We start from the raw sequence: 14,064 nt of genomic DNA, 5'->3' as shown, positions 1-14,064 counted from the left end.
ACGCCATTTTCTTCAGTTTTTCTTGCCCCAGATGTCAGGTGCCCCCAGAAGGAAGGCAAAACATAATATTATGCTAACATGCAATGTAGATAAATCAAAAATAGTTGCAAGCAAATACACCATAAAAGAATACCCCAAATAGGTTGTATGATAAAGGTGTTTGCCATAAGGCCTGTCCTAAGAGGGGATGGAGGGAGGGTAACCTGGACTGCAGCTGTATGAGCACTCGAACATCTACATTTATGGTAGGTACAAAACTGTACTATGTTCATCGTGCATACAGCTGCAGTAATTACAGTTGGGTAGAATCCCAAAGCTAAGTAAGGGTGGTAGGTACTAAGCGGAACTAGGAGGGGCTAGGATGCCCTGCAGACTGCTGTGGCAAAGCCCGCTCTAGATTTAGAGTATAGTGGAAGGTGGTAGTGTTTGGAGAAAGTGTGCACTGAACTCCAAGTAGCTGCTTCCAAAATGTCCTTGGTAGGGACCCCCCCTGAGGAAAGCTGCAGAGGTAGCTGTAGCCCTGGTGGAGTGGGATCTGATGTATACAGGCACAGATTTTCCATGAAATGAATAACAAAAGCGTATGCAGCGGGCTATCCATTTTGAAATTGTCTGTTTGGAAATGGCCTTTCCTTGAGCACCACCTGTAGCGTAGGACACAAAGAGCTGCTCAGATTTCCTGAATGACTTTGTTCTGTCCAAGTAATAACAAAGTTGTCTGTGAATGTCCAAGGAATGTAGTAGTCTCTCTCCTTTGTTCTGTGGATTTGGATAAAAGGTAGGTAAATGAATTGTCTGATTCAAAGCTACACTGGATACTACCTTTGGCATGAAGGTAGGGTTGGTTCGTTAGGAAACTCTGTCCTGATGGAAAATTATGAATGGTTGCACAGCCATGAGGGCCTGTAGCACCGAAACCCTGCGTGCTGAGGTAATAGCCAGAAGGAAGGCTGTTTTCCACGACAAGTATTGTAGCTCTGTTGAAGAAGCTGGCTCAAAGGGAGGCAGGGTCAGCTTTTCCAATACGAAGTTGAGGTCCCAAGCTGGGACTGGTGGTTTCCGTGGGGGTTTTATATTTTTTGCCCCTCTGAGGAACTGTCTTAATAGAGGATGTGAGAATAAAGGAGGATCTGTATTGTATTGTGCAGAAATGGCTGAAGCGTGGATCTTGATGGAGGAGAAGGAAAGGCCACTGTTCAGCATCTCAGCTAGGTACTGTAAAATTTGAGGTATATTTATTACCCAAGGATTCTGGCCCTTTTCGTGATTCCAGGAACAAAATCGTTTCCATTTGGCGGAGTAGGTTTTTCTAGTGGAAGGTCTTCGGGCCTCCAAGATGACATCCTGCACCTCCTTGGAGAGGAGAGTCTGTTGGGAAATTAAGGTATTCTCCATGCAGCTAGATTTAAGGTTTTGAGCTGGCTGTGAAGGGTTTTGTAGTTGTGCTGGGACAACAGAAGAGGAACTAGAGGTAGGATCCATGGTGGTGAGTGTGACAGGCTCTTTAGGAGAGGATACCAGTGCTGTCGTGGCAAGTCTGGAGCAATGAGAATCATTTGTGGCCTCTCTGCTCTGGCTTTTAATAGAACTTTGGTCAGAAGAGGAAGAGCCGGGAAGGCATAGACTGTCAATGTTGTCCAATTGAAAGAGAGTGCGTCCACTTTCCAGGCCTGTGGATGATAGGTCCTTGAACAGAATTTTTTCAACTGGTAATTTCTGTGGGTAGCAAATAGATCTATGTCTGGCTGCCCCCATGCCTGAGTTATCTTTGAGAAGACTTGAGGATGCAACTTCCATTCGTGTGGGTCTGTCATATTTCTGCTTAAGTTGTCTGCCAGTGTGTTTTCCTTCCCTGGCAGGAATTGTGCCTGTAGTTGAATTTGTAATTCCAGTGCCGTGTTCCACAGGGTCATGGCTTGTCTGCACAGGGGGTATGAATGAGTTCCCCCCTGTTTGTTTATGTACCACATCACTGTGGTGTTGTCTGTCCTTATCAATAGCTGGCCTGGATGCAGTAGGTCTTTGAAGGTCATAAGAGCATTTTGCACGGCTAGCATCTCCTTTTGGTTGATGTGTAGGTGCTTCTCTTTTTGGGACCATTTTCCCTGAATGCACTGATCTGCCATGTGTGCTTCCCAGGCATAGTCTGAGGCGTCCGTTGTGATGATTTGAGTTGCTTGAGGTAAACAGAAAGGGAGACCTGTGTTTCTTTGGCATGCTTGAGCCCACCACAAAAATTCCTTTTGAAGGCATGGAATGAGTGGTATAATTGTTTCCAAGCTGTGGCTGTGTTGAGACCATAAGTTTTTTAGGTACCATTGTAGTTTCCTCATATGCAGCTTTGCAAATGGTATTAGTAGGATGCAAGATGCCATGAATCCCAGAGCCTGCAGGACTTTCCTTGCCGTTAGTCTGGTTAAAGTTGCCATTTTGTTGAAGTATTGAGACAGTTGCCCTTGTTTGTCTGGCGTGAGGTAGGCCATCTGGGTGGTTGTATTTAAGCTGGCACCCAGGAAAATTATCTGTTGAGAAGGTATTAGTTTTGATTTCTTTTTGTTCACTGTGTATCCCAGGTAGTTTAACAGTTTTATTACAAACGCCAGATGCTGCAATAGGATGTCCTTGCTGTCCACTTGGATCAGGCAGTCGTCCAGATATGGGTAGATTTGTATTCCTTGTTGTCTGCAGAAGGCAATTACTGATGCCAGGCATTTCGTAAAGACTTTGGGCGCAGTAGATAAGCCAAAGGGCAATGCAGAGAATTGGTAATGGGTTGAACCTGCAAGAAATCTGAGGTATCTTCTGCAATCTTGTCTGATAGGGACATGCAGGTATGCCTCCTTGAGGTCCAACGTTACCAGCCAAGACTCCTTGCCCAGCATGGGAAGAAGCTGCTGTAATGTGAGCATCTTGAATTTTGATACCTGTAGATATGCGTTTAGGATGGATAGGTCTAAGATGGGTCTCCAATCTTTGTCCTTCCTTGGTATCAGAAATAGTCTGGAATAAAAACCTTGACCTTGTTCTTTTGCAGGTACCTCTTGAATTGCTTTCATATCCATGAGAGCGGAAATTTGTCTTTGTGCCTCTGCCCATTGATTTTGTGGCAGGTTTGGCAAGCCTCTCATTTTTGGAAGGGTGTGAAAGTGGAACCTGTAGCCTCTGTCTATAAATGTCCAGAATCCATTTGTCTTTTGTAACAATGTGCCAGTTTTTTGAAAATAATGCCAGTTTTCCGCCCAAAGGTGCTGCCATTATAGCTTTGTTTGGCAGGCATAGGGGGAAGTCATTGTGTCTGTTTTCGAAATGACTGTGGTCTATCTTCTCCACCTCTTGGGGTTGGTGCTTGCCACTGTCTAGCTCTGTAAGATCCTTGAGGTTGTCCTCTACCCCTTGGGCGTCTGTATCTGCCCCTTTGAGGTCTGTCCGTGGCTGAAAAGAACCAATTTTTTGAAGGCCAGTTTCTGTTGAAGCGTGGAGGTTGCACCTGCAAGAAATCTTTAACTGTTTGCATAGATTTCACTTTTTCCTCTATTTTCTTTAGTACCTCCTCAGCTTTAACACCGAACAATACATCTTTTTGAAGTTGTGCATCTAATAACTTTGCTTTGACACGATCTGGTAAGGTTTGCTCTTTGAGCCAAGCATGTCTACGTATGACAGACCCCGTGACAGCAGCTCTACATGAGGCCTCTAAAGCATCAAAACCACACTGCAAGGTATGTTTACCCACTTGCTCTGCTCCATGCAACAAATCTTGCAACGCTTTCAAATCTGGTTGTTCTGCTTGTGTCATTTTGCTTTTCAGCTGAGATAACAAAAACTGTTGGTACTTTAACATATGAAATTGACAGTTTAATGCTTTCATGGTTAAAGTGGCTGATGTATACATCTTTTTCCCCCACCTTTCTAATGCTCTGGAATCTCTCTCTGAAGGTAAAGGGGTTTTAGCAGTAGAGGCCTTTATCCCCTTGGGACCCTGTGAAATTGTTTCTGGGTCAGCAGTATGGCTTTTATAAAGGAACTGGTGAGAATCAGGAACCTGGTAATACCAGTCTGGTTTAACAGGGGCTGGAGGTAAAGAATCTGGATTAAGACTGGCTTCTGCGTACACATCATCCAAAATATCTAAAACAGGAGGGATAGCCAGGGGACTATGCTGGGGGAGCAGTAGAAATTCCCTGAGCCTTTTCTTGGAATCTGAGTAATCTTGGCCTTCCCAGTGGAAGTGCTCCCTCAATGTATGCAGGGTTTCCCCAAAAGAGTAGTCCTCGGGGGGGGGGGGGGGGACCGAGGGAATAGACTCCTCAACATCAGAGTCTTCAAAAGGGGAATAGGCGTAATCCTGGTCCTCAGAATGGCCTGAGGTAATGGAAGCCTGGTCTGAGGAAGGGTAGTCTTCCTCCAATCTGGGTCTTTTGTCAGAGGGGGGTTGAGAACCCCCTGATGAGAGTTATCAAATCCTCAGCCATTTTAAGCATCTGTTTTTTAGGCATGGGTTCTTGAGAGGAGGTCTAAGACCCCTGTTTTTTTAGTTTTCATGGCAGCTTTAGATTTAGTGAAGGATTTAATAGAGAAGGTGGTAGGCCTGAAGACACCTTCAGAAATGGCAGGCCTCACTAAATTTTCGGTTTCCCCGCCAAGAGTGGCGTCGGTATCTGCAGTGGGAATGGAGACAGAGGAGCCTGCGACCTCGGGTACTGAAGTCACCGGTAAAATAGTTTCATCGGTAGTCAGGGTCTGCGTAGGCGCCTCGCTAAGAACCGGTAGTCGGCCTAAGCGTGGTCTCAGTACTCAGTGCAGACCTAGGATGTCGGTCCTTGTCTTTGCGTCTTTTGCCAAAAACTGGCGTCGGTGTATCCGACGACATGATATAATTAAATTTTTTGCCAAAATAATGAAGGGTGAACTCCGCCCGGCGCTTAATAGTGCACTTGTTGAACCTAGCACAAAAACGGCAGGCCGAGACGTCGTGGTCTGGCCCTAAGCAAGGTATACAGAAAGAGTGAAAATCCTTATGCGGTATTTGCTTCCCACAAAAAATGCAATTATTAACTTTGTCTGACATCGGTCTGAGGCAAGAAAAGTTTCCCCAACGGGGTACTTAGCTTTAAAGAAGACTTCGGCTGAAATACTGTTCGTAAATCTCAGGAGCTGGCCGACCGGCACTTGCGAACTGCTTCTGCTTCGGGCACCGCGCGGCAAGAAAGACTGGAGGAAATGGCGTCGGCTGCCTCTTTTACAGCCCTGCCGCACTGACGTCAGGGAAGAAGCGACGACAACCGACGCCGGACCTAGACTTTGGAATTCGGCTGACCGAGGACCCGCCTGACGGCAGGATAACCCAACTGTAATGACTGCAGCTGTATGCACGATGAACATCTAGTCATTACCAACATAAGTGATCCGTGTTCCACATCTGAAATCAACTCCTCGTTGTTCAGATCCGACCACATGCTAATCACCCTAGATATCCGCATCCCGCCCCCACCCACCATTAAGGAAACCACGGTAAAAATTTTCTCCAAAGCCAACTTCATGCTTCTTAAGACAGAAGTGGCGAACTTCATGACAGCCATGCAGATGGACAATACAGTTACAACTGCTGAAGCCTACACAAATGCACTCTAAGTACTTACACAGTGCATGGATCAAGCTATCCCAAACAGAACCAAGATGCTATCCTCCAAAAAAAGGAAGCCAGTCTGGTGGTCCCCTGCCATAAAAAAACTCTACAGCAGAAGGAAGAAACTGTTGCAAGAGAGAGTAAAATCCCATGAGTGGAGGAGCTCACTGGTCAGCCTCAGTAAGACGCTGAGATCCCTTACAAGATCCTCCAAGGCGAGCTACGAAAACAAAATCGCCAGATTCTAAGGGCAACCACAAAGCATTCTATAGTTATGTCAAGAATCTCAATGGCAACACCCAGATCTGCTCTGAGTTGCAGCACAACAGCACAAAAATTACAGAATCAACTGATATTGCCAACATCCTGGCAGATAGGTTCAGTGCTAACTTTTACTTCCCTCTCACCCCCTAAAGGGCCCATATCTATACAGGAAGAATGCAGAGTCTCTTTAATCACATCTATGCAGGTAAAACCTGCACTCTCTAAAACCAAAAACACAGCATCCATGAGACCGGACAACATCCCAGGTTGCATTTTACACGAACTTCAGAACGAACTGGCTCCCCACCCTAAGCACCATATTCAATCATAGTCTCACATCAGGCTTTGTGCCAATTAATGGCGCACAGCAACAGTTATCCCACTCCACAAAGGGGTAGCCACCACTGATCCTGGGAACTATCGCCCTATTAGCCTGACGAGCGTGGTCTGCAAGGCCATGGAACGTATCATCATGGAACTCATAAACAAAGACATTGGTAACCTCCAAATTCTGGACCCCTCCAGTTCGGGTTTGTGAAAGGTAGATCATGCCTTCTGAACCTGATCAACTTCTTTGAGGCAGTCAAAGCCCTAGATGAGAGTAAGGTGGTTCACACAGCCTATCTTGACCTCGCCAAGGCATTCAACACCATCCCCCATTCTGGAATTATAGCTAAACTCACTAAACTAGCTATAAATCCCTACGTCACAAGATGGGTTGCCAACTGGCTTACTGACAGAACCCACACTGTAAAAGTTGCAGACTCCAAATCTGACTTCAAACCAGTGCCAAGTGGAGTACCACAGGGTTCAGTCCTGGGACCTCTCCTATTTGGTACCTACTTCTCTGAAGTACAGGCTAACACAGAAGGCCTCTGGCTAACGAAATTCGCAAGAAACTGCAAACCAAGAGGCATAGTCGAGTCCCCAAATGATGTGGACATCCTACAGAAGGGCCTCACTGAGACAGATGTCTGGTATCAGAAGCATGGCCTCAAGCTTAATGCCAAAAAGTGCATTGTCATCCCCTTTGGTAAAAACTCTGTACCCATGAACTACCACATAAACGGCAGTCTACTTAACGCCAAATGTGTGATAAGAGACCTTGGGACCCAGGTGGACAGTAGTCTCTCCTTTGATAATCACATCGCCACAGCAGTCAGGAAATATTCTACATGGCACACCTCATCAAAAAGGGTTCTCTCATACAGGAAAAAAGAGGTTATTGGTCCCCTCTACTTGGCACTCATTAGACCCATTACAGAGTACAACACCCCTTTTGGAATATACCTCACAAGACACCTGCAGCAGCTGGAAAGGCCACAGAAGTACCTCAGAAAGAGGATTACTGGCCTCAAACAGATGCCCTACACTGACCGTCTCAAAAAACTCCAGCTTTACTCTGTAGCACATCGCCTACTCCGAGGAGATCTCTGCCTAACATATAAAGCTATGTTAAACCCAGAGCTGTTGGGACATGCTACACCTAAAGAAATCCTAATCCCTCCAAGCTACATGCTGCTCTAGGGACCTAAACCTTGTCACCACAATAAACAGGACATGCTGGAGGGATAGACTCCTGTCCCAGAGACTTCCTATACTCTGGAACAAGCTACCCATCTATGTCAAGCAAAGTTCCTTATTAGCACTCTCCAAGAAAAATCTTGAATGGATGGGAAATAGGAACTAAACGCCGGGGATCACTTCTGTAGCTCTGCTCAACAGGGGCACAGGAAATTAACTTTCTTGGGTGGCGTAAGCCAGGGAACTTTGTTGGCTAGGCTTACTTAGGCCCCTGGGCTGATACCCTAGTACATACCTATGAGTGTAGGCAAAGAGAAAGAAATAGAGGGATCTTCAACAAAAGACCAGAACTGGTAGAGTTTTTAGTAAAATCTAGAACAAAAGCTGCCACTAAAAAACAAATTAGTAGAGCATATAAAATACTGCATGATAACTATAAGAATCAATCCGAGGAGGTTAGAAAGACTGGGAAAAGAGAATGGATAAGGAGCTCATAAAAAACAATGGAAGGATATATGCATGTCTCCCAAATATGTAACAAATTCTAGAAAATTTAGGATTTTTGCTTGGAAATGTTTACATAGATATCTTTAGACCACAAGTAGACTCCAGAGAATTTTTCTTCAGGTAGACGGCAAATGTTGGAGGTGTGACAGGGAAGAAAGAGGTAATTGGGAACACTTTTTTGGGAGTGCAGGGAGTTGGTGGACCTTAAGGATTCCCTGCGGGATGCACTGTCGAAGATGCTGGGTGGGCAGATTGGTGTGATGAGGGAAATTATTTTTCCGAGCTATGATGCAGAACCGGAATTACCTACACATGGCAAGGCCTTGCTGTCTCTAATTATGGTGGCTGCAAAGAAAGCAACTACTACCAAAATGGAAATCAAAATCTAAACCAACTATACTAGAAGTAGTGAATATAGTAAGAGATAAAACTGGAATTAAGATCTTTAGAAAAAGGTAGTAGCAAATTATACATGAAAAAATGGGAATTGTGGGAACAATACACACAGGAGAGGAATGAGGTTTAAAAGAAGGCAGCACTTAAATGAGCCATGTAATGTTTGACTGAAACCGATTTGGTAGTTTATAAGTGATGTATAACGTTTGCAACTGGGAGTGTGTCAGTATGGTTTGTGATGTAAAACGCATGCAGCTAGGATTGTGTCAGTGTTTGCTTTCATTTATATAAATGTATGCTTGCTTATGTCATAAGTGATGGCTTAATAAAGATGTTTCTTGTTTAAAAAAAGGGGGCATGAATTCAATAATTTATATAATGTTGCTTAGGTTATACGTGAAGTATAATGTTTGTTGATTTTAATTTAAGACAGTTTGACTACTTTTATATGAATTTAAATCTGCCTATGTCACAAGTGATAATTCAAGAAAGGTGTTAAAAAAGGTTTATAAAAGAGGGGAAATATTTTGAAAAGACTGTTAGACAAAAACTGAATGTGGAATATGGGTCCACAGGCAAGACTGGCATGGCGGGGCTTGTCCACAGCGTATGTTTATATTGGACAGCACAAACACCACCAGTGGCCAATTATGACTGGGTTCTTTCTTGCCCAGGCAGGATAAGTTGCAATAGTAAAGGTGTAGTGTACTTACTTCCCACACCAGCTCTCTTGAGTTTTTATGTGGGCAAAATGGAGAGGATCTCCACAGGAGGATTTATGAGCATATTCTTGGTAATAAAAACAAGAACCCATCAATGCACATAGCAAACATGTCCCCTCTTGACACAAGTTCAAGCACTTTTTGTATTAGAAAGAATTCCTAGACCCAAAAGAGGGGGACCAGGCAACATAAACTGGAAGCTAGAGAAATGTATGGGTAATTGCTAATGATGCTAGACCGTCGGGATTGAACAAAGTGATTTCTACTAACAGTATACTCTGTTTAAAAGCATCCACATTATGAATTGAAGTTTTCTGATTTCAAGTTTTGTATTTGTATTTAAACTACAGGTATTAGACAGATGTATTGCCCTTTTGATTTTTTTGACATATTTTTAGAAGTCATTTTAGTTATTTGGAGTTTTAATTGATTTGCACTAATCATGTGACATTTTGAGTAGCTTTAAAGTGTCAATATCAATTCTTGAATCAGTCCTGTGCTAGAGAATGAAAGTGCTTAACTGACCATCAATTAAACTATTTAAAAAAGATCTATTTGCCATTTTTTCAAAGTATTCCTTTGTTGGTGGCCCTGGTGACATTTTAGTTAATAGGTTTACTGTAGTGTTGTGTGGAACTGACAACCTGCTTGTCAACTGTAGTGTCTTCATGTGAAAGTTCCGCCTTAGTTTGCAGGTGAGCATTCAAGTCTAGGAGCCTCCTCCTAAACTAAAATCAAGAGAATACCACTCTCATCCTCACTGATAAACAGACGGGTGACAGCCGGAGCATTCAAAAAGGTCTCATAGAGCTGGCCATCAGATTTTCAGCTTCAGTCAGAGAGGAACTGGTAGCAGCCGAAAGCGATGACCTGCAAAGCAGTCATGCCACACATCTCAGCTATAACAGACTTGAAAGCCAGGTGGCTGCAAAAGCACCAGAGTTCGGCGTCACCAGACCCGGGAAAATCACTGTTATCTGAACTGTCCTTTGTTTCCCACAGCTTCTTCAGTGTCAGTATTTAATGCAACTGTGCTTTGGAGAAAGGCTCAAGGAAGCCTTGGCTGATGCCATCTTAGCAGAACTTTACCAAACACATCTGGTTCTTGTGATTTGTAAACTTTTGGACAGATTTAGCTCTCCTTCCGTTTGCCCTTTATGGGCACGAACCTGACACAAAGCGAACATGAATCCATGTCATACTCTAGGCTGAAGGATAAAAGGCACACTGAAAGGAAATCTTTATGAAGGATATGATTCTCACAACCACAGTTATCTTTCTTAATTTGCAAATGAGAGTCACTATCAGGCGGTGGAAAAAATTAACATAGCTACAAAAAGGTGCAAAAGAAACTCCTCTGATGAGTATTTATCCTACTGGAAGCAGGCCAACTGATGGATTTGTAAAGCTCAAGGTTCCTGCAACCATACTACTGTTGCAGTGAAAAAGATAAAGACTGTGTCAGCCAATACCCCTCTTTCACTTCCTTGTGTCTAAGGGGGAAGAAACTGGCAGAGACCACTGGGAGAAAATACAACTTTTGAAGTTTGACCGACCTTGAGGCAACCTGGTGGCAAGATACTCCATGGAAGACAACTACAACATTGAACAGAATAACAATCAAGTCAGAATATGTAGAAAGATCAATTACAGAGAGCTACACTTCTGCTTTCAATAACTGACTGACCAGAGTACAACACTCAAGATGAAAACGCAAGGCTCATTTGATAGTCTACACATGAGCAGGCATAATGCTGGACATCAACCAATTACTTCAAATGAAGGTGTTCTATAAAGTAAAGCACAACTATAGCATTGTTTCAGATGGAGGCTGCAGCACTGGCACACCAACTCAAGCAAAGAAACCTGTGACACTAGCTATGGGAAGACAGAGAATTTAATCCAAGGAATGGATTACCTTTCTGACCATGATTCTATAAAAGTGCTGGTGTATGTCCACTGGAGGACTGCTGCCCCCAATACAAGAAGCAGTTTGCCACTGCTCAGTGGAAACCATCCTATGCACGCTACCACCACTAAATACATCTACAGAATTAAAATGCAATGTGGAAAAGTAAATAATAGAAAGATACCATCTAACTAGAACAGCATGCTCCAATTACCTCCCTTGTGACATACATCCTCATGCAACCTAGCAAAGCACGACTTTTATACATGAAGGGGGTCTGAAGCCATCTCACTGTCTTCAAGAGGGAGGTCACCTATGAACTTGTAAGAGACTGCATCATCTGATTCTGAGGTGACTGAACATTAAAATAAAAAAAAAAAAAAATGTTTACCAGCTTTGATAATCATTTTCAGCTTTCAAGTGCTGATAGAAATTAAACTGCCCACTACTGGTACCTGAGGATGAGGACGACAGCAGCAACAATGACGTACTTCTCTTGTGTCAGCTGCCAATATTACAATACTTCAAAATGGATGAAACAAACCTGTAAAAGTTTAAATTCAACAAAACTGTGAAAAAAAAGGTGTTTTCTGCAGAGGGGGGCTTACTAACTAAATGGATGTGCAAAATACGAGGAAAAAAAAAAGGAGAGAAAAAGTAACTGCCACTGAGAAACAGAAACCATATCAGCAATGAATTCCTATGGAGGACAGCAAATGGGCAATTCTACCATCAGGGAGCTTACACAACAACTGTTGATGGTGTTTAGTGTACACTTAATAGGCAATAAAGTAACCCAATGATCCTCATTACTGTGCAATTATAAAAGCAAAATATGAACAAAAGGCAGTCTGTCAAATACAACAGATTTCATACTAATAATGCACAAATATAGTTATACCAAAGACTTTCACAGGAGTCTATGTACATATACCATTAGCAGTTCTAATTACAGACAAAAAAGTGAATGCACACAACCACAAACCTACCCACCCCATCTCAACAGAACCAGAATCACCTTTCCCATGTTCAACTTTCTATTATATAGGAAAATGGAAAGAAAAACTTGCAAACTAAGATGACCTGCCAGTGTCGTAGTACCTAGCACTGTGAATCTACAACTGAAAAGGTTGTGGAGAGGTGAGTAGGTAATTCAGAAATGTGATTAAAAACACACATCACGTGCTGTGACTCAGTTGGACAGCAGTTTCAAGGATCCTAACAAACCTTAGTTGTTAGCAAAATATTGGTAAGTTAAACAGGAAAACAATACAACGGACAGGAAAAGGCTGGAGTAGGTTCCATTCTGGCAGTTACAGAGGGTCCTGAGAATCTACTCTTTTTTGTAGTCGAGGCTTGTCACTGCTACACCCCAAACCAAAACAGAGATTACAACTTACAGTGCTGCTGTTACAGTGATAATCACTGCAGCCTCAGAGCCTATACCACAAATTATCTGGACTGAGATGCCCACTAGTTCAGGAAAGTACTATGTCAACTGCTGTAGGGAAGTCTTCCTGTGAGATGACAAAAGGATAGACACTGGAGGGCATTCAACACACAAGGAAAAAAAGCATTTTGCATAACAATGAGTCTGCAGTAAGCAAATTTTCGAGATGCACACACAAAAGGATTATGTTGAGGACAGCAGATATGGGAACCAGTATTCTAATGGATGTTTTTCTTGTAGTCAGAACTATAAGCAGTTTAACTATTTGCTTTTTAAAGCATAACAATAACAGGATCTGATATACCAATGACTAATATAAATTAAACTCACATTTGAGCGGCTGCTTCCAGGCGGTACTGGATTGATCATTGTGTACATGTTGTCACCTGAATTTGTGGAATCTGTAAAAGGAGCAAATTACAGTCAGACAATGCCGTAACTTGTGTGTTATCAAAAACAAAAAGGAGATGCCTAAAGTCTTATGTTGCATTTTCTTCCTTAAACTTCATTAAGTATTGCCATTTTCTCTTTATGTCAGAGCTTATGAAGATTTATAGTATGTTGGTCGGGAAAAAGAAGCATCTTGCTGAGTCTTTGTTTCTCCAATTACAAAGTGTTATTCTATACCATGTAACAAGTAGATTCACAATGCATCAAAGGTGACATTGAACACACAACTAGGTGGAACAGAGTACAGCAAGGAAATACATAAATATTTAGTAATTATCACCATCAACCACAAATGACTAATTATGGTAACTTCTGAGGATATGCACATGGCAGCAATCTAACATTAAAATACAAGCACCGAAAAAAAAAATAAAACAAAGTGATCAAAGTAATATAATCACTGGGAGTTTTAAAACTACTGCATTACATTATGGAACCTCTATGTTCCTCCAATACATTTTGTTTAGGCTTTTCTCCTTCATATGGGAGCATCAAAAAATGAGGTATGTAGGAGTGTGGGTAAAGCCCACTTCAGCGGCCAACGAAAGTGGCAGGATACTTTAAATAGAACAGTAAGCATGTTGAAAGGATGGAGTCTACTAACGTTAGACACGAGTAATAAAGAAACAGACTGTTAAAATTATGGTACTCCTACTGGTTATGCATGTGACCTAAGAAATTTATCAGCCAAATGGAAAAATCTGGATGAAACTAGAAGCAGAGTAGAAAACTTTTCTATGGAAGGGGGGAAAAAAAAATAAATTAAAAAACGAGTAGGGGGAGTTGGGATGCGGTAGCAGCCTAGGTCATTGTGGGGGACTAGATATGGCAGACTTGACAGCATACTATAAGGCCATAAAACGCAGGACTCTGATGTAGAACAGTCTACACATGCCCAAGTAGACAATGTGGCTGGAAAAATGGAGACAATAAACAGTGGAAAAGCCATTGAAGCTTCACAGGCATTACTAAGGACAGAAGAGGAAGCTCATGTCCATCCACACATTAAAACGATCATAGGTGACTTTGTACTTAATAGAGGTACAAAGGCATGGGTCAAGTAGATATTTGCCAGAGTTCGACTGAGCTAAGCATACTGTCAGAGACAGAACCTCAACTTCTACAATCTGGAGGAGGACGAACATAGAACCAAGATTTTGGCAGCAGATCCAGTTTGGGAGGGTGAGATAATGACATGGGAAGCAGCAAGACAGCC

At 42.7% G+C, this 14,064-nt stretch overlaps 1 protein-coding gene across 1 annotated transcript in view; it reads right to left on the bottom strand.

Moving 5' to 3' along the window:
* SSBP3 (single stranded DNA binding protein 3) overlaps positions 1 to 14,064 on the bottom strand; it is a 687,989-nt gene that overhangs the window by 201,357 nt on the left and 472,568 nt on the right. The window contains exon 13 of the mRNA XM_044085486.1: positions 12,729 to 12,799. Within this exon, the coding sequence (XP_043941421.1) occupies positions 12,729 to 12,799 (71 nt within the window). The remainder of the gene's footprint in view (positions 1 to 12,728; positions 12,800 to 14,064) is intronic.

The sequence above is a fragment of the Protopterus annectens genome, chromosome 10.part0, assembly GCF_019279795.1.
Source record: "Protopterus annectens isolate FY-2018-M chromosome 10.part0, PAN1.0, whole genome shotgun sequence".
Lineage (NCBI taxonomy): Eukaryota > Metazoa > Chordata > Ceratodontiformes > Protopteridae > Protopterus > Protopterus annectens.
Note: the sequence above shows the minus strand (reverse complement) of the source record. Positions and strands in the feature narration are given on the sequence as shown.